General features: G+C 37.3%; 1 protein-coding gene across 1 annotated transcript in view; it reads left to right on the top strand.

The window, feature by feature from the left end:
• The window catches only part of LOC122815262 (extracellular calcium-sensing receptor-like), a 128,518-nt gene that overhangs the window by 61,098 nt on the left and 42,202 nt on the right, over nt 1–25,218 (top strand). The window contains exon 5 of the mRNA XM_044087618.1: nt 14,716–14,943. Coding sequence (XP_043943553.1) covers nt 14,716–14,943 — 228 coding nt within the window. The remainder of the gene's footprint in view (nt 1–14,715; nt 14,944–25,218) is intronic.

Below are 25,218 nucleotides of genomic sequence, written 5' to 3'. Positions count from 1 at the left end.
TCACTGCAATTTCATGCCTAAATTCCCTCCCTTTCAGCGAGGCAGTAGCCAGGAAAAGAATGGAGAGCAAACAGATAAAAAAAAAAAAAACTCCCAACAAGGCGCCACAACAAGAGATAACACATTTTTCAAGCCTTCCCACCTCTTACTCAGCAGATGTATAAACAAACTATTCTCTGCCAAAATATCCCAAATCAAAGTTTTGTCCACCAAATGTCTCTTCCTACTATGCAAGCATCAGTAAACCTCGATCACAAGCTGCAACCCACAGCTTTCCGGAGACAAAAACGGCAACATACAACAGCTGACAGACACAGCTGCATCCACACAAACCATGGTAGGCTTAATCAAACAGCACTCACAGCTATGGTACCTGCCATAATTGATATTAACTATGTTTAGACAGAATAATAAATACATTTGTGCTAGCTGCCAGACACAGCTGCATCCACACACACCATATCAGGATTGATCAAACAGCACTCGTAGCTGTGATATCTGCCATAATTGATAGTAACTATATTTAGACAGAATGTACTAAGAGCTTGCTATTATTATTTAACCAGGATATACATGACATTTCTAAATCATACTTTACCTGAAGAAGGCATTAATCTCCATGACAGCATTTTTTTTCAAAACACTCTACTGTTACTGCTATTATATATGATGTTAATTTGTTACATTTGTGTCTGAACTCTGATGAATGGTACCTTGTTGAATTAGTTAATTAATTACTTAAATTATTATAAGTAAAACAATGAAAAATGAACAAGATAAGTATTCATTGAGTTCAAGTAGGGGAATAGAAACTTCTATATTTGTATTATATGTTGCTTGGTTTGGCTTATATATAATGTAAATAGTAACCCATCTTGACCGACTTTTGTTTGTGAAGAATTATTGGAGTCTTTGAATATTCTGAATAAATCATTATTTTTCTCAGTTGTTTAAGAATCCCACCTTTTTTTAAATATAAACAGATGACAAGTGATGCACCATATCAGTTGATACTTTGAGAGATGTAGTTGTAAGAGTTATTTTTTGGGACAGCTATATTGGAATCAGTTTTTTGTTTCTTCTTCCTAGCATCAGTCCAAGAATTTGTTTCTTTTATTCTTTTAAGAGTAGGGACCATCCATTCCATTTCTTCTGGGATCGACACTATGTTGTTGTTTTTTGATGAATATAGTAGCTTCTTCTAAGTCATTAAAGCCTCTCATCTCATTGGCAAAAAGTATTTTTATCTTGACTGGATAGGCCAGCTGTGCTTCAATGTTGTTTTGTTTCAACAGTTTTATTATTGGCCAGACTTTTTTCCTTTGTTCTAGTATTCTGGAAGAATAATCATTATCAAACCTTAACAGGCTTTGAATGTATTTTATGGGGGATTTTCTCCAAGCAGACTTTAATATTAGTTCCTTCTCCAGAAATGAAATAAATTTTATAACTAGGGATCTAGGTGGAGTATTTGTTGAGTTAGAAGCAGGTTTCCTCAGTGCTCTATGTGCCCTTTCAATTCTAAATGAAAGTCCCTCTTTCAAGTCTAAACATTCAGGAATCCAGGTTGTTAAGAATGAAATAATGTCTTCACCTTCAGTGTTTTCAGGCAGACCAAAGATCCTTATATTGTTTCCCCTTTCTCTGTTTTCTAAGTCATCTATTTTGTTAAGCAGTCATGTATTCTGTTTAAGCAGAAATTCTTTTTGGAATTCTTCCTCTTTGAGTCTCCCTTCAATGTCATTTAGAGAAGTCTCTGTATTTGTTATTTTTGTATAGTGTTGCTGTAATAGTTCCTTAAGAGTATCAGTCTGTTTTTGAGAATTTAATTTGAGGTTAAAGCCATCCATCTTCAAAGATAGTTCCTGTAAGGTAGATGTCATCAATTGCAGTTCTTTTTTCAAAGCAGCATCTGAATGAGAATTCCTTGAGTTGTTCATATCCAGTGATTCAATATATCTCCAAATTACTTGACAGGCAAATTTTTGCATATCTCCACCAAAATTGATATGTATGTAGCTTAGTAGTTTATCTATAGATTTCTGATGTTTTAAACTTGAAAATAAAAATTTCCTATATTGTTATACTAGTTTATGGAGCTCAAAATTCACTGCTCTTAGTTGGCCTTCTAGGCTTCACCCTCACACTGGATCTTTTATAGCCACTTGAACTACCAACAGCTCAGGCAAATATGACTTCTGATCCATATCTCATCTGAAATGTAAAGCACTCAGGAGTGTAACACCCCATTATGCTGCACTGTGATGTCAGCAGTGGGAAATTAATCCAACTATCTGGTGTAGCACTCAAACCCACGCCCTTCTGCACTGAAAGCAGTTGTGCTACCTGTTGAGCTACTGAGGCTGGTAATCCTGTATGCTTGCTATCTCAGAGATCACTGCTGTTTGGAGTAAAGAGAATATACCAAAGTACCAGAAAATGATTATGCATTCTCCATAATAATACTTCTATTTGGCAAATGGTAATTATGGCTGTTATACGTACAAAGACATTGACAGATTCCTTTTTGCCTTATTTTTACAAGGAACTCCTTAACCTCCACAAATTCTTTTATTTTCTATTTATGTTTGAATCTGTATAGACCCTACCTTTTCTGTCACTGCTGTTAATAAAGTAGTTTCCCAGTTCAGGCCATCATACTTTCTTGCAAGTCAATTCTCAACAAAATCCTGTATATCCATTATAAAACTGTCCAAATGCATAACTGGATGATTGAAATTTACTCCCTTGTCAATGGCAGTTTATCACGCTATACTATTTTTTTACAAAAGTCATCTTTGAAGTGCTTTTCAACCCAGCTTCTACTGAATATGGTTATAATAAATAAGACACAAACAATGGTTAACCATTTAGATGGCTTTCCTTTATCTCATACACAAATTGTGGGGGTTTCACAGAGTGGTCCTGTTTTCTCCTTCATCACAAAGATGCACCTTAGGTGAACTGAGAGTGCTCCAGATTTCTCCTGATAATGTGTGCCATGTACACGTGAATGTGCATTCTGGGAATGGCTGGCATCTCATTCCAGATTAGTTGCTCTACCATATGCAGACTGAGTGTCAGGAAAGCATTCGGATTCCCAGCAACCATGAACTGGATAAAGCTGGTAATTAAACATTAGTCAAATGCTTGTCTTAAAATCCTGCATTAGCTCATTCAAGCCATGAGATGCAATCTTTTAATACAGTATTTATTATATCATATACTGCCACTAACTAATTAGTGCCAGGCTGGTTATGATGAACTTTAATATAGTTAAAATAAGTGAGCATTGTTATTACAGGTAATAAAACAGTGATACAAGGGAAGTTTTGATTTTGATTCCTACACTTCATTCTATCCATATAAAATCAAATATTTTATAAGAAAGATGCATTACTTTCCTCTGTGATTAGCAAAGTGTCACACTCTTTACCTCTTATTTCCAGAGTTACTTGGTATCTGTCTTCAAACTTAAATTTACAGCCTGCATTCCAAATGCAAATACATGCATAAGGGATATTATTTTGGTCTTTATTTTTTACAGGTGACATAAGATCTGCAGCCCTATAACAAAGTCAATTCTCAACAAAATGCTGTTATACTGAGATAGCAAACTGACTGAAGCTTATATTAAAGCATGACGATTCTCACATGGGGTAACTGGCTAGGCTGAAAATGGCCCAAAAGGGTAGTTAGCCTAGTACTAATCTATGAATCTATGAATCTATGAAAAAGGAGCATGCCTTTGCAATCCAATTAATATCTGCATGAAGCTAAATTGTATTTTCTGTTTTACAACTGACTGAAGTTTATATTAATTTACAGTATGCCTTACAGAATATTTTTAACCTCTATTTTTTATGTGCAAGCACTGTGGGGTCCTCAGAATATTCTGCTGCTATTATTTGACTTATTTCTCCTGCTTACTCCACCAACATGGTGTTTTTGCGCTAATAGTTTTTTTTTTTTTTTTTAAATGAAACATGTTGCCTAGTTTAATTACATGATGCACCTTCTTCTCTAGTAATAAAATTATTCTAGGTTTTATTTCTGCTGTAAATCACATCACTTCGGCAAGCCATCTCAAAACCTTTGCATCAGTTACTATCTTTCAATGTTTGCAACTGAGATTGTATCACTATGATTGATTGTCATTTATATAAATGTAAGAGTGTCTGTCATACATGATAAATTAAAAAAAACTTTGCATCACAACTGTAAATTTGATTTAAAAAGTACAAGAAGCATTCTTTCTCTATACATAAGAGGTGAAAACACAAGGACTCTGCAAATTTCTTGTAAAATCTGCATTTGTTTAGCTTAAATATACAATTCCTTATGGACTGAATGAAATACATGAACTGAAACCCTACCTGCAGAAGTGATTTTTATCACTCATAACTATTATTATTTATTATTTATTTGTTTTACATTTGTTTACCGGGAAAGTCCAACTGGATATATGTCCATTTTCAGCGGAAGCCTGGGAAGAAAAGCTCCAGAAAGCAGAGTACAAATACATTAGGAACAATAGAAATATTTAGAGATAAGTATAATATGCGGTTTTAAGTACGGTGACAAACATGGATAAAACATATTAGACAACATCAAAATCATGTGGCTTCAGTTTCAGACAATAATACACGCAGTTATGGGCTAAGTCCCATCAAGAATTCATACACTTAAGAGTACATGATCGAATCCGCAGTGGTGGTGCTGCGGTAGCGTTGTCACCGCACAGTAAGATGCTGTCCAGTTCGATTCTCAGCTATAGTGTCTTCTGCGTGGAGACATGCGTGAATGGGCGTACCTTCGTTGAAGGTTGTGTGTCAGGGCTGGTAACTCAGCATGTAAAAATCAACTACCAATCATTAGTGGACCAGAGTTTTGCTGTGGCGACCCCTAACTGGGAAAAGCCGAAAGACACAACAACAACAAGAGTATATGATTGAAATGCTTAGGGAGAGTTTGCAGGAACTGAGGGTGGTGATTAGTCAGGATTTAAGCAGGGACATTGCCAATGTTGTTGGAATTGTAGTTTGAGGCTTTTTTGAACTGGGTTAAGGAGGATTGGTGAGTAAGTTCAGCAGGTAGCATATTACAAGTTTTGCCTACTGAGCTGGTGAATAAAGAGTCCCCAGCCGCATTTATGCTCTTAGTTGTTTGTACCAGCAGTTTGTCAGTAGAGCATAGTGACCTCAGGTTGTTGTATGGTTTGATGATCTTATTTAGTGCTGGTGTTTTGTAGGGTTGATATAGTATTTTGTGGGTTATTACAAGTTGGTTGTATCGGAGAAGACTGAGCCACTCCAGCTATCCAAGTTGAGTTAGATTGATACAATGGTGGGTCCTAGAGGTAGCACCTGTAGCAAATCTAGCAATATGGTTGTAACAACTAACAAGTTTGGTAAGGGTGGCTTTGTTCAGGTTAGTGAAGAGGGGGGAGGCATAGAGGAGGGTAGAAAGTAGGTGGGCCCGAGCGATCGTGGTTCTTGCAAAAGGAGTGAGGAAGGGTTTGATCCTGTATAGGGAGCCCAGTTTTTTGTTGACAGATTTTATGGTTTGATTGACATGGATATCATATTTTAGGGTGTTATCGACTGAGACGCCCAGGAGTTTTGTGCGAGTATCTGGGGATATGATTGTGCCATTGTTGGAACTTATAGTAAAGAATGGTGACGAGGATTTACAGGTGGGGAAAAGATGAGCAGTTTAGTTTTGTTGGGGTTTAATAGAAGCTCACAGTTTGCGAACCAGTTTTCTACATCACTGAAAGTATTCTGGGTTAGGGTCATAAGCTCAGTTGAGGATGAGGTGGCACATATTAAAGTAGAGTCATCTGCGTATTGGATGCAGGTGGCCTTGGGAATGATGGTGGGTAGGTCATTGATAAAGACTGAGAAGAGTAGTGGTCCTAGTATGGAGCCTTGGGGGACTCCTAGAGTAATGGATAGACGTGTGAATAGGGTATTCTGCCATAAAACTGCTTGTTGTCTATCAGCCAGGTAAGACTGGAACCTTTTAATAGAGATACTATTCAGTGATAGTTCCTTCAGGGTATGGAGAAGCAGTTGGTTACTGACTATATCAAAGGCCTTAGAGAGATCTAGCAAAAGAACATAGATAAGTTTGTTATTGTTTTGGTTGATGTTGACAGAGTTAAAGAAGGATAGGAGGGCTGATGTGGTGCTGTGGTGTGGCCTAAAATCATGCTAAGAGCTGGCCAGTAGTTTATTTTGGGTGAGATACTACATTAATTGGTTGTGGATGCACTTTTCCATAATTTTGGCGTATGGTTATAGTATGGCTATTGGTCGGAAGTTTGAGAGGTCTAAATAATTCCTTCTTTATGAAGGGGAATAACATGGGAAACCTTCTAGAGAGAGGGGATAGTGGCTTCAGTTAAGATGTGGTTTATTATGATCGAGACAGGGTATGCAATGGCATCTGTCCCTTTTTGTAAATATTCTGGTGGGAGGAGATCAGCTACCAAGGTAGTGGGCTTTAGTTTGTTAATTAGAGATTGGATGATGGTTGTAGATAGAGGTTGGAAGGCGAAAGGGAGAGTGGTAGTGGTTGTGGAGCAGTTTTGAAAGGAGCTGGTGGGGGTAGTTGGCTAGCTAGTGATTGGATGGTTTTGGTAAAAAAAATTGTTAATGATATTAGCAGTTTCCTCTGGAGTTTTAAGGTTGCAGGTTGAGGGGGTGGGAGTGGAGGTTTGGCCAGGGTGGAGCAGTTTGTTTATGCCTGCCCAAAATTTTAGAGGTTTGTTCTGGTGTTTTTGCTGAAGGTGTTGATAGAAGTTTTTTTTTGTCTAACGGTGTGGCTTTCTTGGTATCATTCCTTAGTTGTGAGAATTTAATATGGTCAAGTGGGTCTTTGGAGGTGCGCCATTTGTCCCATGCTTTATTTCTTGCTATGATTTTGTTTTGGTTACTTTGGAGAGCCAGGGAGTGGTCTTAGTTTTGGCTCTGAGACTGCAGAAAGGAGTGTGGGATCTAGAATGGAGAGGAATTTAGAATTAAAGTAGGCTACAGCATCTAGTGGAAGTTCGTTAAATATGGTCCAATTGCATGCTCTGAGTTCATTCTGAAAGTCAGTGGAGTTAAATTTCTTGTTATTTCTGATAGATTTATATAGAACTTGGTGGTGGTTATCTACTTCATGCTTAATGATGTAAGTGAGTAGGTGGTCACTTATATCATCTGGGAGGGTACCAGTGTTATACAGGTCTGGGTGATTGTTGATAAGAAATCAATCTAGGATACTGCCTTTGTAGTTGGATTTATTTATTTTGGTGGATGAGGATATAAGTTGGGTATAACCGTGAAGGTTTATATGGGTGGCGGGAAATTCAGAGGAACAATTGTTCCAGTCAATATTAACATCTCCTAACACCATAGTTTCATGGGGTATGTGTTGAAAAGCCATTGCAGGAAGTCTTCTAGGGTATTTGCATTGTTGCCTGGGGGGATATAAATGCAGACAATTAATATAGATTTACTTTTGTTAAGCTGTAGTTTGCTAACAAGGGCTTCTGCATTATTGAACAATGGGGGTTGTTGTGGGACTAGTGTGACATCCATTGTGTTTCTAAACAGAACTACTACTCCTCCATATTTCCTGGTGTTACGGTCTAGTCTAGGTTTGTTGAACCCTGGTGGGATAACCTCATCATTTTTAGTTCCTGGTTTTAGCCAGGTTTCAGTAAGACATAGCACATCAGGTGAGTAGGTGGCTAGAAGGGCATGAAGATTATGGACCTTCTTGTTAATACTCCTGATGTTTAGCTGACAGGTCAGGAGAGAGTTAGGGGACCTTGAATTTGACCATATTTTGAAGGTGGTAGTGAGCTGGGAGCTTGTGGGAAGAGTGGGTTCAAGGTTAGGGTGGATGTCCCCATCCCTCATCAGAGTAAATTGTACAGTGATTATTAGTTTCAGTGATTTACTTATTATTTTATGATAATATCTAGTTTTGGGGGAGATGGACCATGGTCTAGTAAGTTGGTGGTTGTTAAAAGTGGAACGGATAGATTTGTAATGAGCTAGGGGTTGGTCTGATTCACTCAAGGTGGGAGCAGAGATGGTATGAGATATGGGGTGGTGAAAGCCAAGATAGTACTGGTTTTCATAAATGGTGAGGAGATATAGCCCAGGCAATATAACTGAGAGGAACATAATTGGTCTCATCTTGATAGTATTGGTACTTGGCAAAGAATGTGGGTGGAGAATTAAAAGGGTTGTTGGCAGGAAGGGGTGGTGTATGGGGGTGGTGTATGGAGGTGTGGGTTATCTGTTTTAGGTTGTGGGGCGAGTGATTTATTGGGCTTAAATTTATTTTTGGTGGGTGGAATTTGGGGGCAGGGTGAGATGCAGAGCAAGCCCGAGCAAAGCAAGGGCGAGCAGAGCAGGGATATACCAAGCTACAAGGATTTCCAGGGTCTGTGAGTATGCAAGCTTAAAGAATACAACTTTACAGTGATTTTACTCAGTTCTTTTTAAAGTCAGCTGCAATTTACCCAATTTTACTCAATTCTTTTGAAAGTGAGCTGTGTTTTACTCAATAATGTATTAAACAAAGTTTGTAGTTTAGCCAGACAATTTTACTGACTGTTGGGAGTAAGCAAGCTTTTAACCTGAATTTTCTACATATATTTATTTCTTTAGCAACTGTGCGATGAAGTAAGCAGGGGGGGACCTATTATACAGGCTGTATGCACTGCTTATTTTATTACTTATTACAGCAGCCTGACTAGGGAGTCTAAGCCTGTTAAGCTATCTTTTACTATGGACCCTAGGCTAGCCATAGACCCAGTTCAGCCAAGCAATCTATTAGCACAACAGTTACCTTTAAGATATAGACCTTGTAGTCCTTTTCCTAAGCGAGGAACAGTGCGGGAATACTTTTCTTTTAGTTTTCAGGATGATAGTTTCTTTTCAGAACAGATTGAGCCATTCGAGGTAAGGACAGGTGGGGTGGAAAGACCTGGTAAGGTACATAGAGTCAGTGCATGGATTCTATATTATATTCATTATTCCATTCTATATTAAATTCATTATTCCAAACTTGTATATATTTTGCACAACCGTGACATTTGGTTCAAGCTAAAGCAGGCAAACTAGGTTCAAATAACAATTCTGGCCCTTGAGGAGTTTGGCTTTTGAGGGGTTTGTTGAAGGGTAGAAGTAGATCAGCAGTTTTGTTGTCCCACCTAGATGAGGGGAGGGAAGAGAATTCCACCAGAGGCCAGAGTCTTTTTAAAGGACTGGAAAACTGGTCCTGCCACAGAATATCTGGGAAATACACTTGCCTCTGGCACATTGTGCCTATAATGATGTCATTTAAGGCAGACATGGGGATGAACAGGATAAGTCATAAAAATAAATATTCTGAACCACGCAAGGATGATGCCTCACCTCAACCAAGTCTCGTCCTCAACATGCAAAATTGATTTAGCCAGTCTGTGTAGGGAATGAAGGGCCAATGAGAGAAGCAGGGCAGTCAATACAGGGAGGGTAAAAAAAAAAAAAAAATATATATATATATATATATATATATACTGTATATATAGGTATGCCAAAATGAGACTGAGCTGAAGCTGGAAGCTGAAAGCTGATATAATGCTGATGAAGCACTGAGCAAATCCTCACTGTCAGTAAGTATTCACTCATGTCAGTTCATTTAAAATGTCTTCTTTACTTATTACATTCTTCACACGTTTCTCAGTTTTTGCATAATTTATGTAATGTTAGTTGCTCACTACCACTAGGTATTAACTTCTGCCTGGTCATTCCCCAATCATTTCTAGAGCACTGATGATCTAATGAAAGTATTCAAGATGTTACATGTAAACCTTGGTGCTTCCAAGCAGCATTTGGTAATGAAATTATCAAACTCTTATATAAAAATGACAGTTATATGACAGGTGTAAGCTTACCTTATATAAAACCCAGCCATAGTTTCACTACCACACGTAACGCATTTATTTAATATCAGTCCTTATTTTTCTTCTTATTTTATCTGCTACACTGTTTTCTTGATCCATTACAGAAGTAATCTATCTTATATTCAACAACAAAGAATCTTGGACAAACACCTGCTTCTTCCAAAATCTTTGTTTAAAAATCAGTGTATATTTTTTCAGTCATGAATAAGCTTCACCATGTGATAACACCATATTCAAACATTGCACATACGTGCATGATAAATTATTCACTCCTTTTGAAACAACCAATAAAATGTAACAATTCAGTAAGAACTGGCCCCTCAAGAGAGCTTCTCATTGATTCCAGAAACTACATGAAAAGCTAAAATATCCTGCTTTTTGTCTTCTAAAAATAACTCATTGTGCATGATCTCCTCTCCCGGATACCTCCCAAGAATCCAGATTTTCACAGAATGCCCATATCTTTGCCATTATTTTGGTGTGTTCATAACATTTGTGGTTTTCTAGCAAAATCACTGATGACTGAAGTGACTAAATAATGCCAGACATTTGTGCTTCAGACTTCATATCCTTCAGAAAATACATGCTAACACAAAACCTGCTAATTCTAGCAACTTTCTAAGTTTATAAGAACAGTATTTAAAATCTGTACATATTTCTGGGCCTTTGTCATCACATTATTTTAGGCTTTTTGCATATTTCTTGTGTTAACAGGTTGAGAGGTATGCCCCCCCCCAAAAAAAAAACTTTTCTTAACATAGTAATAACTAAAAGTTTTAAATAATGATCACTACCCCCTGCATATTAGCACAGTGCATTATGGATGTTTTTATTTTTAATATCATTATTATTTTCACAAATGTATGTACACAATCATCTCTCTGTATTACAAATGTAGAATGCATAACACCAACTCTTTATTTTATTTCACTTTTGTTTGAGATACTCAAACTGACCCTTGAGAGGACAACAATGGCTGTCTAGGGCAATCAAGAAGGCAACTTAAAATATTAATATACAGAGAAGTAAGACTTCACATTTATGCACAGTTGTATGCAATTACATAGTGCCAAGAAAGACCAGTATATAACACTCATAAAGAAGTATTTGCAAGTCATAAGTTTGTTGTACACAAAGAAGCAAGTTAATATAGTTGTTGCCCAAAATACAGGGATGTGCCAATAAAATTATTCATAAGAAAGAAATTATATAATGTACATTTATGCACCATGCAATATTCATCAGAATTAATAAGGACTTTACAGAGTTAGTTCTTCAACAAGAATATAATAGCTTTAGCCATTGTCTCTAAAATATTTATATAAAGTGGAATTCAGCAGGTAGTCTTTTTGTTTACCTTTAAAACACTTTGCTGTTTGCAAATTCTTGATGTCCAGAGGTAGATGATTCCATATGTCAGAGATTATTTTATTGAAGCCTTTCTCACCTATCAAATTTCCAGATAAAGTCTCTTTAAGTAGACTGTTTTGCAATGGGTTTTCACAAAGGGGAATGATTGTTCTCAATGGGTAAGTCAGGAAGGATTTATGGAGCAATAGTAGTTGAGACTCACTATACAGATGAATAGTATAGTAAAGAGAAGCATTACACTGCATTACAATGATACTCAATGGAACCTTTTTAAAAAGTGACAAAAGTGAGTGTGTGGTCTTGTTAAGAGCGTAAAGTGGCAAATTTTATTTTCTGTCATGTGAGTTATTTAGGAGTTGGATGAAAAGCAGCACCACAAGAAAAAGGCTGTACTGTTGTACTCCAGTTTAGGTATCATTTTGTTTCTAGCTACTATGTTACAGGCATTTGTCAAGAAAATGTGGCACATTTTGTAGCAGTTTTAGCTGTGTTAGAACTCTGGATATAGTTGCTTCTAAGTACTATTTAAATATTAAAGAGGGGTCCTAATATGAGCCCCAGATACCTCTGTGGTTGGACTGTATCTAGATGACTATTCTTTGAGTATTTAATTATAAGGGACAGTAGTTTTGCCAGTTTCTGACAAGTAGCAGCCTGTAACGTATCGTATATTTGGGTTTATATTATGTTTGTTAATGACAGATCAAGTAGCTGCTTTTGTAAAACTAAGTAGAATATATGTAATATTTAAAATTATACCTTCTACTACTGTTGGGAAATACAAAAATAAAAATGATCATCTTCTGAGGCATTCAATATATTCCTTGAACAAGGTTACCATGGGGACTAGTTATTGAAAAGTCCAAAGGAAATGTCAGTCGGGAGTCATAATACAAGTGTGAGTATATGACGGGAAGCAGTTTTAAGTTGATTGGGTATACTGTTACTTTTGTTACAAAATACCCCCTAGATCATTACAAGCTTTACAATATTTTATGTAAACAGTGGGCATGATAAATTACATTCTCCTCTTGAAACAAGTAATAAAATATTGTAATTCAATAAATACACTGGTTTACTTTAAGAAATGGGTAGTGGAAAACAAACTCTTAGTCACGTTTAAAAGGCACTAAGCCATTAAAGACATTTAAGAAGAAATGTAAAGATATAGGTGCAGAGGTATGAGATGTTTAGATGTCAGAATTCTTTGTAACACATACAGTGCTGTGATTATGCTGTGATATCATGAAAAAGTAAAAACCTATTAAGTGCTTCTTAACAGAATTCCTAGTCATAACAGTGCTTAGGGATGCTTAATAAAAGTTTCTTATGCACTCCTAAGTGCTGTTATGATCTGGTCTCACACTAGGGACATTGATAAGTGGCAAAGAACAGTGATAGAAGGTAAAACAGCCTTTGAAAGCTGTTAGACCTTCACTCTTCCACTTTTACAAAGAAAGTCTGAGACAAAATGAGGTGTATAACAGCTTTTAAAAGCTACTTCACCTTCTGCTTAGGGTCACTTCATTTCTTCCTATGTATCTGAGTTTGCAGAACATCTCTGATTTTGGGTCATATTTTTACTCCTCCCTCTTAGATGTTCTGGTAAATCACCTTGGATGAATCTGTCAGGTAATACGGCCATTCTTAAGACTTTCATGCACCTTATTGTTCAGAAAATGTATACTGATGCTGAACCTGTTGTCCTGCTAACCTTTTAACTGATTTACTACAATATTTATAAACTGACCCTGATTTTGATCCTTTGTTTCCTCTCATTTTTGAGTTTGTCCAGAATTCATAAACAAAGAAGTTGACAGGCATGCTGCTGTTTGATAGCATTAACTGCTTTATTTGACAAGGATGCCAATATTAACCTCTCAAACTTCACTCTTGAGGTGAATTTCTTGACATCCATGTCTCCAACACATCATAAACAGATTATGATGGAAGATTTGATGATAATCATTTATATTGTGTCTTTTTGACATTACGCTCTAGTCTCACACTACAAAATTAACAGTGGTCACCTACAAGTATAGAAGAGTGGCGGGAAACTGTTCAAACACTATCACGTCTCTGGTCATAACCCAGATTAAGTACTCCTTACATGGATGGACATCCATGTTTCAAATACCTAACAAGCAGGTTGTGACTGGAGACTCAATCATACTTCTCTATGTCCTGCCAAGTTATATTATGATTGGAGACTCTACCATACTGCTCTGTGTTTTGTACACTTATGTTATGATCAGAGACTCAATCATACTCTGCTATGTTGTGCACACTTATGATATGATTGGAGACTTGATCAGACTCCTGTATGTTCTGTCCACTTATGTTATGATCGGAGACTCAGTCATACTCTGCTATGTTCTGCACACTTATGATATGATTGGAGACTTGATCAGATGCCTTTATGTTCTGTAGACTTATGTTATGATTGGAGACTTGATCAGACTCCTGTATGTTCTGAACAATTATGTTATGATCGGAGACTCGATCATATTCCTGTATGTTATGCACATTTTTGTTATGACTGGAGAATCAATTATACTCCTCTATGTTCTGCACACTTATGATATGATTGGAGACTTGATCAGACTCCTGTATGTTCTGTACACTTATGTTATGATTGGAGACTCAGTCATACTCTGCTATGTTCTGCACACTTATGATATGATTGGAGACTTGATCAGACTCCTGTATGTTCTGTACACTTATGTTATGATCGATGAGTCGATCATACTCCTCTATGTTCTGCACAATTACACTGCCAATAAAGGCTGTTATTTTATACTCCCAAACATTTGTAGGAGGTATGCTTTTACATGTTTTATGCAATTTGTAGTGTATCTTGCCAAGCTTTGGTGTGGTGCATTCTATGCTGGTTAAACTAAGAGGTACCTGCATTGGCATATTTGGAAACAAGCTAATGATATTAATGTATTGTGTAAACATGTCCTTTTAGAGAGCACAGACATCGGTTTAAATTTATAGGCATTACAATCTTATGGTGATGGATATATGCACCAAGCTACTGTTTCTAAAACCCAGACAACAGACTAAGGTAGGTTTGTGTGTCTTTCCAAAAATTAATGAGATATTTTTGTGGTTTCATTTCTAAAAAGAAAACTAGTATTTTTAATGAAATATTAAGTTTATTTGATTGTTAGTGCATAACTTAGCATGACTGGGTGCAATGTTCGAAAGTGGTATTATCCCCTACCAATGCTTATTTACCATTAAGAGAAATGTATTGAAAGTAGTGTTTGTTCCTAGTGTTTGTTTTCTTGAAATATGTATTTTATGAATCTGAAAAGCATTTACTGGAATTAACGTATCAGAAATGCACTGTAAGACTCAAACAACTTCATTGCTTTTACCTCCAGCTCTTTCACTATGTGAGAAATGTCAGATTTAGAAACAAAGCAGGAGATTTGATCTTTTTTGATGAAAACAGAGAGTCACGTGCCCGATATGATATCATAAACTGGCAAACATTCCCTGACGGGAGCCTCAGAACGCCCTTGGTTGGAGGCTATGACTCATGGGCTTTGGATGGTCATGAACTTACCATCAACAGCAATATTATAATGTGGAATACAGAAAACAAGCAGGTAAGTATGTACATTTGTTTTCATGAGTCTTAAACCAAAGATATTATCTAGTCAAATACAAATGTACAGTTTAAAGCACAAACATATTTTTTATGTATCAATTCAAACAAAGTTATTATATTAGAAGACCTCGACATATATACTGATTAATCATGAATAAAATTAGATCAGTAATACTGTCTTATACATTAAGTAATACAGCTGCTTAAACATTTTCATATTTTTTTAATCTTGTAATAAATTTCATATGTTGAACATTCTGTTAAAGCAGCATGAAAATATATAACTAGTCCTTTAAATAATGATAAGAAATTAAATATTAATGACTCCCAAATAAAGTTAGTTAGTTGTAAAATAATTGTAGGATTGATAATTACCTACAGAATTCTGTAAATTGTAGACTCAAATCTAGATATATAAATAACATTCTTAAACATTTAAAAAATATATGTGGGCATTTTGGAACATTCTCAGTGCTGAGTGTTAAATGTCAAAGATGTCCTACCATTATGTGGTCTGATGCTGTTTAAGTATATAGGAGGACTGGTATTACACTGACATCATGAGAATAAGGATGCAGAGTAAATTGCAGAGGCTGCATTAATAGCATCAATCACCCTGCTAAACAGCAGCTGTGCGGACATACGGCCAATGAGACAAAAACAGTAAGGTGGTGTGACTGATGCAATGAGTGGTCACACACTACAACAACAATGTGCCTTATACAAGTAAATCAGGCACAGTGAGCAGGTCACAGAGGACCAGCAAAGTACCAACATAGTTCATTATATACATGAGATTGAAATAAGAAGATAGTATTGTTAGAAAAGTAAGAGCAGAGATAGATGGAGAAGGTACCAACGAGAATGTGTGAGATGGCTAGATTAAGTACTGAAGGTAGCAACAGAAGACAAACAAAACAAAAAAAAATACAGACACAAACATACAAGGGACATGTGGATGCAAAAAGTACCAACAATAGTGGAGGGTTGCTAATATTTAGAGAAAGGATGATAGGGACATTTGGGCTACAAAACAGCAACAAAGAACTCCTCCCATACATGGCTTTAAATCAATATATATATATATATATATATATATATATATATATATATATATATATATATGTATATTCACTTCATAACACTGAAAGCTCAAAACACTGAAACTCAAAACACTGAAACCAAACACTGTAACTTCAAAATTTTGAAAACTCAAAACAATGAAACTCAAAACACTGAAAACACATATCATATATATACTGAGTTTAAACAACATACAAGGGGAGTGCAGGGGGCTTACCCCCTGCTTAAACTTGGTGGAAAGTGTCATGATTTATGTTGTTTAAACTCAGTATATGTATGATATGTGTTTTCAGTGTTTTCAGTTTCAGTGTTTTCAGTTTTCAGTGTTTTGAAGTTTCAGTGTTTTGGTCTTCTATATTATAAAGTTTTTTCATTTTCAGTGTTTTGAGTTTTCAGTGTTACGAAGTGAATCCATATATATATATATATATATATATATATATATATATATATATATATATATATATATATATATATATATATATATATATATATATATATATATATATATATATATATATATAAATACAAGTAACTTGATTAGAACAGAAGGTAAGCACTTTTACAGAGCAACGTCTACTTCATCAGACAATAACAGAACACAAAGTCTAGGTACTATTTAAAGTAAAAACTCAACCAATCACTGAAGGTTCAGCAATCATGTGATGACATTAATAAAAAAACCCTCCCAATCAAGAAAAGCAGCCTACTATTTGTTAAAGACATAGCAATAAAAACAATATTCCCAACAACAAATATAAAGATTGTTAAACTTATACCAAACACAATAATTGCTATCATAAAAATATCAGGAAGTTTCTATATATTGCTTCAGACCTAACCATAAACATAAATAAATGCATTAACTATAGAAGCAGAAAGAATATTAGGAATGTGCTCGAATGTATAGGTGTAATAAAAAATAAAAACCTGAATGCCATGCATAAGCTCTGCACGCACTATAAAAGCAACATTGCAAACATTTGAACCTATAAAAATTAGCTATGCAGTTGTATACATGCAGCAGAGGTGCAGAAAATCCTAAGTAAAAGCAAACGCAGATCATGTGCTCTTAACTGAAAGGTAGCAAGATTGTATTACAATACCCAGCTGCATAAACTATTACCAAAGATAAAAAAACAGGTTGAACATCTAAAGACTTCACTAGCATACAAAAGCTTAAACAAGACCAAAATCTAAACAACACTGTACTCATGTTCTGTATCCTCACTAAAAGCAGCAATATCTTGATGTAATGTTACAAACGTAATTAGACAGACTGCTAGAGTAATGTAAACAAAACAAGCAATCATATTGACAAGAAGTCATCCTATTTGGATGACGAAAAGCGCTTTTTTTCTTTCAAGTGTGTGTCAGTGTTTTTCATTTTCTCGATTTTCTTTTCTTGAGAAATTCAACATTGGTGGAAGTGTCGTGTACGTTTTGAGTGCTTAGTGTTGGTTTTCTAAATAAGAATGGTGAAAAACATATAAAAAAACAGGGAATATTTGAAGAGAAGATCATAACAAACTATGATCATATCATATACTAAGAAACAAAGTATTACTTAGAAAGACAAAAACCATGAATGAAACACACAGTCTAACTAAAAATACTGAGTATAGACTGTCAAAGTCAGGAGAATATGAAACAACCAATAAGCAAACAAACCAGAAGATTCCTATATAGCTGGAATAATAAAAAAGAAAATCGACAAAATGACATGCCATTAAACAGTAACTGAAACATAAAACAAAAAAACAATAACAAATGAATAAGCAAATCTGATAGTTCAGCCATATAAACAATGCTATGAGAAGCAAACCATGATGCTGTAAAACCAAAAAACATTCAAAGGAAACTGTATATATGCTCATACAGATCTTTCAAAAAATACGTATGTTAGAACCAAAACTCAGATATATAAACATGAATAATAATAAAATAAAACTAACATTCTAATGGAAAACTAAGATAGAAACAAAAGCTACATGAAAGTTTGTATCAAAAGCTCTTGTATAACAAATAAAAAGGGAATACTACACACCAGTCTGAACAAGGAACAAAACAACAAAACACAAACGATTCTGTATCGAAACCTATCAGTGCTGTAATGGTATTTTGTTTAAAACAGGTTTAAAGGAGACCCTTTCATTTAAACCTGGTTCAACATATTTTTTCAGCAGTAAAATCCATCTCTGATCACATACTTCAGTCCTGTTCTTCTTATCAAATTCCCTAGGATTGCAATTCATTAATTCTTACACAAAAAAAAACTTGAAGTAATAGCTTGTTCCTTTCAACATAACGTGCTTGGCTAAAGCACTAGTGTTTTTACATCTGGCTATATCATTCAGGTATTCCAAAATCCTAACCTTAAACAACCTATTGGTTTTCCAAATATAAAAGGCACTGCATGTGCAACAGGTATCAAAATATACAGGGTCCTTGCTTTTACAGTCAGCGTAAAAGTCTAAATTGATGGTGACATGGGTGGCCTAATGGTTAAGGTGTTTACCTTACAAACACAAGGTGCATGGTTCTCACAAGGGATAATTGGCTAGGCTTAAAATGGCTTGCAAGGGCAGTTAGTCTAGTACTAACCTATGAACACCAGAAATATTATGTGAAAACAAGATACATGCAAAGATGTAGTCACAAGCCTTATGATTATAGGATCTAAAGGTCCCCTTCCTTTCTGACACACACAGAGATGTTATTGTTCCTATAACACAATTGTCTTTTTAGGGATAAATTGTTTCCAAGGTAGAACTTTGGTTCAGAGTCAATGGCCTGTCTAACCACAAGATCTGCTAGTAAAATAGGCCAGTCACAAACTAGCCCAACACCACTAGAGTATGTGAGTGTAGGTCTATTGCTAACACAGTGCTATGCAGGTATGGAATTATCATGTCTTCTGTTCAGCTGTCTTTGAAAAATAAGACTTACCTTTTGCTTCTAAGGGCTAAGGTTGTCATGGCACATTCTTCTACAATAGACTGACTATAACCCATCGCCACAAAATTTCTTTTTAATTGTTCAAAGGCTGACTGTGGGTCATCATCTGTTTTATGTAACTTACTCTTAAAAACTGGCCTTTTAATATATTCTGTGTAACATGACATGGGTACTCACGGCTTCTCATTAACTTCTAATTAATGTTCTTTTTACAGGGTTTCTAGTATATACATGTTGAAATATCATGTAGATCTTGTCTGCATATACTGATATCTAAGAATTCCAAAGATTCTCTAGAAAACTTATAGCTAAACCTCAAAAAATCAGTTGTGTTGTGTAGAAAGTCAACAAATGCCTTAAACTCTTGTTCATTATCATTTCACACAATAAATATGTCATCCACAAAACGCCTATAAAATCCAGCAGAGGAAGAAAATGTATTACCATTCACGACCAGAGTATTTTCCCTGTTTGGAAGGACCGAGCTGGCGTAGCTGTTAACACATGCAGTGCCCATAGCCACACCGGCTTTCTGTAGATAAAAGTTGTTCGCAAAAATAAAGACATTATTCTCAAGTATAATCGCAGTCAAGAAACACAATAACTCAACTTTAGTGGTGGAAAAATTAGTATGTGAAATCAGAAACTGCCTAACAGTATCACCTCCAGCATTATTAGGAATAACGGCGAACAAGGAATTCCCATCAAGTGCAACAAAGAGAAAAGCATCATCATGCAAATTCGATTCAGACCAGACAGAACGATCTTCCAGAACGCTTTTAGTATCTTTCAACACTGTGGTAACACTATTTAGAGCAGGTCTAAGTGTTTTCTCCACTTAAATAGATAAGGGCTCAGTGACCCATCCTCTTCTAGAGTGGATAGGTCTCATAGGTGGCTTCTCAAGATTCTTATGAATTTTAGGGAGCCAATATAAAATAGGGATAAAGGGATTATCAGCAGTAAAATAATCAAACTCTTGAGTAATCAGTTTTGTCATCAGCAGGTTGTAAATCAAAAAATCGACTCTATTAATAAAGCCAGCTACTCTATATTTAGCAATATAAACATAAGTAGTAGAGTCACTCAGCATAATAGACATCTGATCCACATAGAGATCTCTATCTAAAACAACCACACCTCCTTCCGGTAATTCATGCAATGCAGTCTTCTGGCCAGGAGTCAAGTTATGACTACTGTATTTATGTTTCTCCGTTAATGTGTCTCTGATTTCTTTGTCATATACTTAAATAAAAGTTGCCACCAATGGATGTAGATCTGGGGTGTACAGCCTTGGTTTCTCAAAGATAGAGTAAGTAGACTGATAACCATTGTTCAACAGAGACAGGGAGACATTACAGGCAAACAGCCTCATATCAAAAGAACATCTGTTAAGTCTGAAGCTTGTGAAGGTATGAAAGAGAGTCCTTTATATAACAAAGAAAATTGATTAGAGATAAGATTATATGACGAAATGTTGAAGACAAGGTTACTCATTGCCTGTTCCTCATTCTCACTGTGCTGATATTGTTGCGATACTGTACTCTCCCCCTTCTAACATGACTGCATGAGTGATTCTCCATGGAGCCCTTCTTATCGGTAAAGGGGATGCTATGGAAAAAGGTGGGGTGTTGGACTCAGTTGTACTGGAAGTATGAGGTGAAGTGGTGATTGAAACTTCTGTATTCATAACAGGTACAGCTGCAGATGGACTAGGGACATTGCTGCTAAAGCCAGGATCATTTGAAGCATTAACTTCAGCACTATTGCCTTCCACAGCCATTGCCCCATTGTCCTCGGGGATTCTATCATCTGGTCTTTCAGGCCTATTCTGTACAGATTGTCGAGGCCAAGAAAATACATGGCTCTGTCTAAAGTCATTCAGGTCACATTGTAACTTCCTCAGTTTAATGGCCCAAAGCTTGTTTCTGTAATGAGCAATGTTACTCAAGACTTCAAATATTATTGCTTGACAAGATTCTGATGGGAACTTGACAAGCATATCATGTTGTAAATTCTTGATTTTGAAGCCTAACAAAAGTTCCATAGGATAAAAGAAGTCAATGAGAAGTCTAAGATAGTCCAAACCCAGCTGTACGTTCAGGGGTCTACCATTTCATAGGTTCATAGGTAGGTACTAAGCTATCAGCCCAAGGGTCTATGTAAGCATAACCAACAAGGTTCCATGGCTTACGCCACCCAATAAAGTTATTTTCCTGTGCCACAGTTGAGCAGAGACACAGAAGTGATCCTTGGGGGTGTATTTCCTATTTCCATCCACTCATCAAGATTTTTCTTGAAGAGTGCTAATGAAGAACTTTGCTTGACATAGATGGGTAGCCTGTTCCAGAGTATGGGAAGTCTCTGGGACAGGAATCTATCCCTCCAGCATGTCCTGTTTATTGTGGTGGCAAGGTTTAGGTCACTAGATCTTGTAGCTCAGTGGGATTGGGATTTCTTTAGGTGTAGCATGTCCAGCAGCTCTGGGTTTGACATAGCTTTATAGGTTAGGCAGAGATCACCTCGGAGTAGGTGATATGCTATGGAATAAAGCTGGAGTTTTTTGAGGCGGTCTGTGTAGGGCATTTGTTTGAGGTCAGTAATCCTCTTTGTGAGGTACTTCTGTGGCCTTTCTAGCTGCTGCAGATATCTTGTGAGGTACATTCCAAAAGGGGCATTGTACTCTATAATGGGTCTAATGAGTGTCGAGTAGAGGGGAACAATGACCTCTTTTTTCCTGGATGAGAACCCTTTTATGATGAGGTGTGCCATATAGAAAGACTTCCTGACTACTGTGGCGATGTGACTATCAAAGGAGAGACTGCTGTCCACCTGGGTCCCAAGGTCTCTTATCACACATTCAGTGTTAAGTAGATTGCTGCCTTTGTGGTAGTTCATGGGTACAGAGTTTTTACCAAAGGGGATGGCAATGCATTTTTTGGCATTGAGCTTGAGGCCATGGCTCTGACACCAGGCATCTGTCTCAGTGAGGCCCTTCTGTAGGATGTCCACATCATTTGGGGACTTGACTATGGCTCCTAGTTTGCAGTCATCTGCGAACTTCATTAGCCAGAGGCCTTCTGTGTTAGCCTGTACTTCAGAGAAGTAGATACCAAACAGGAGAGGTCCCAGGACGGAACCCTGTGGTACTCCACTTGTCACTGTTTTGAGGTCAGATTTGAATTCTGCAACTTTTACAGTGTGGGTTCTGTCAGTAAGCCAGTTAGCAACCCATCTTGTGACGTAGGGATTTATACGTAGTTTAGTGAGTTTAGCTATAATTCCAGAATGGGGGATGGTGTTGAAAGCCTTGGTGAGGTCAAGATAGGCTGTGTGAACCACCTTACCCTCATCTATGGCTTTGGTGACTGCCTCAAAGAAGTCAATCAGGTTCAAGAGGCATGATCTTCCTTTCACAAACCTGAATTGGGTGGGATTCAGAGTTTGGAGGTTACCAATGTCTTTGTTTATGAGTTCCATGATGATACATTCCATGACCTTGCAGACCAGGCTCATCAGGCTAATAGGTCGATAGTTCTTGGGATCAGTGGTGGCTCCCCTTTTTGTGAAGTGGGATAACTGTTGCTGTGCACCATTCAGTGGGCACAAAGCCTGATGCGAGGCTATTATTGAACATGGTGCTTAAGTGGGGAGCCAGTTCGTTCTGAAGTTTGTGTAAAACACAGCCTGGGATGTTGTCCAGTCCCATGGATGCTGTGTTTTTGGCTTTAGAGAGTGCAGCTTTTACCTGTGTAGTTGTGATTACAGGGACTGTGCATTCTTCCTGTATAGATATGGGCCCTTTAGGGGGTGAGAGGGGGGTAAAATTAGCACTGAACCTATCTGCCAGGATGTTGGCAATATCAGTTGGTTCTGCAATTTTGTACCTTTGTGCTGTAACTCAGAGGAGATCTGGGTGTTGCCATCGAGATTCTTGACATAGTTATAGAATGCTTTGTTGTTGTCCTTAGAATTAGTGGCAATTTTGTTTTTGTAGCTAGCTCTGGAGGATCTTATAAGGGATCTCAGCTACTTACTGAGACTGACCAGAGAGCTCCTCCACTCATGGGATTTTACTCTCTTTTGCAACAGTTTCTTCCTTCTGTTGTACAGTTTGTTTATGGCAGGGGACCACCAGATTGGCTTCCTTTTTTTGGAGGATAGCATCTTGGTTATGTTTGGGATAGCACGATCCATGCAATCATGTAAGTGATTCTAGAGTGCATTTGTGTAGGATTCAACAGTTGTAACTGCATTGTCCATCTGGATGGGTGTCATGAAGTTCACCACTTCTATCTTAAGAAGTATGAAGTTGGCTTTGGAGAAATTTTTTACCATGGTTTCTTTAATGGGGGGTGGGGGCTGGATGTGGATATCAAGGGTGATTAGCTTATGGTCGGATCGGACCAATGAGGAGTTGACTTCAGGTGTGGAACACCAGGCACTCATGTTGGTAATGACTAGGTCTAGGATATTGCCACTGGTGGGGGTGTGGATAAGTTGATCCAGGGCATTGGAGGTTATGAATTCCAGAAAGCGTTGAGCTAAGGAGTTGGTACACAAGCAGTTTTTCCAGTTAATGGTGGGGTAGTTGAAGTCGCCCATTATTAGGGTGTTTGGTTGAACCCTAATATTTTCCAGTACATCAAGAAAAGAGGAGTGGGAGTCCTGGGGCATGGTGGGGGATCTGTAGCAAGCTGCAATTTGGATTGCAGTTTTACCCAGACTTAGTTGCACTTGGATAACCTCAGATGCATTATGCTGAGCAACTAGCCTGGAGGTGTGGATATCCTTAATGAATATGGACACACCTCCGCCTTTGGTGTTTCGGTCCAGGTTACATGGCCGAAAAATGTGGTATGAGTTATAACCTGGTAGTGCAGGGGTACTCTCTGGAGCCTTGAACCAGGTCTCAGTCACTGCACAGATATCGATGTTCTCCATTTTAAGGAGTGCCTCGAGTGAGTGCATTTTGAGATTTAGACTTCTAGCATTGAGTAGCATTACCCTCAGTTTTTGCTTGCCTGTTCCTGTTACGGTGGTGAATTTGTTATTTGAACCTTCCCTAAAAAAGGCACTATAGGGGCAGCAAAAGCCTTAGTCAGTATCCAGAATCACAGGGGCGACAGGTGCAGGCCATCTGTGGCAAAGCATCGTGGTCTGTCGACCATGTCATACCAAGCAGACAGATATTGGATCCCCTTAGAATGACACCAGAAGCTTAGCCAATTGTTGAAATCAATCATTTTGTCCTTGTTCTGCAGTATAATTCAGGGTGATGGCAGAATGCTACTCAAGGCTAGGGTCATACCTGCCTGGGCTACAAGATCGGAGAGCTCTTCCATGTCTCTTTTCATGTAGTCCAGGGAGGTATGTCTCAGGTCATTCACACCAACATGGAAAATGACAGAGTCATATTTGTACATGCTGTGGAGTGACCTGAGTGTGTGGGTTATGTGGCGGATCCTGGCACCCGACAGGCAGCTGACAGTAACCTTCTCCTTATTTAGCCTGGTGAGTGGGACATCATTGTGCCTGACTATAGAATCACCTATGACTAGTGTGGCTGTGGTTGAGTGGCACACTGAGCCTGTGGGCTATGTGTCATTTGGGTTGTGTTGGGGGATGGAGATTGCTTGCATTTCTGCTTTGGAGATCTCTGTTGCTTAGACAGATTATTATTGAGAGCCTCTGCGAATTTGTTTGTGTTACTATGTGTGGATTTTGGTAGTGTAGATTTAGTGAGACTATGTGATGAGTGTGGTGTGGTGCAAATGTTTACCTTCTCCTCATGACTGTAAAGTTCAGTCTTGGTTGGAGAGAGCTTTACCTCCAGTTTGGCTAGATAAGTAATTTCTTAAGTAGTTCAGGATATGCCTCACCATAAGTGGGCATTTCTACACTCTCATACCTCTAGGCGCAACCTTGTGTCAAAACATGCTTCTAAATGAAGCCTCTGCCACTGATACCTCTATATAAATTATTTTCAAGCTTCCTCAGTTGGGAAACAAAAAGTTCACTTACAGCCAAGTCATGCTGGGGCATCTAGCAGCTCTCAGTCAAGTGTGTTACAGGTAAGAGTGGAATGGTATCAACGCTAAGAACTTGTAATTTTTCCATACTTAAATCTGGATTATAATCCAACTCAATGTTAGTGCCTCAAATAAAAAAATTTGATTATTTGTTTATATATATGAACTATGGTTCTGACATAACATATTTTTGAAATATC

This window comes from Protopterus annectens, chromosome 1.part1 (genome assembly GCF_019279795.1).
Source record: "Protopterus annectens isolate FY-2018-M chromosome 1.part1, PAN1.0, whole genome shotgun sequence".
Classification (NCBI taxonomy): domain Eukaryota; kingdom Metazoa; phylum Chordata; order Ceratodontiformes; family Protopteridae; genus Protopterus; species Protopterus annectens.
This window is presented reverse-complemented; position numbering and strand designations above follow the sequence as displayed.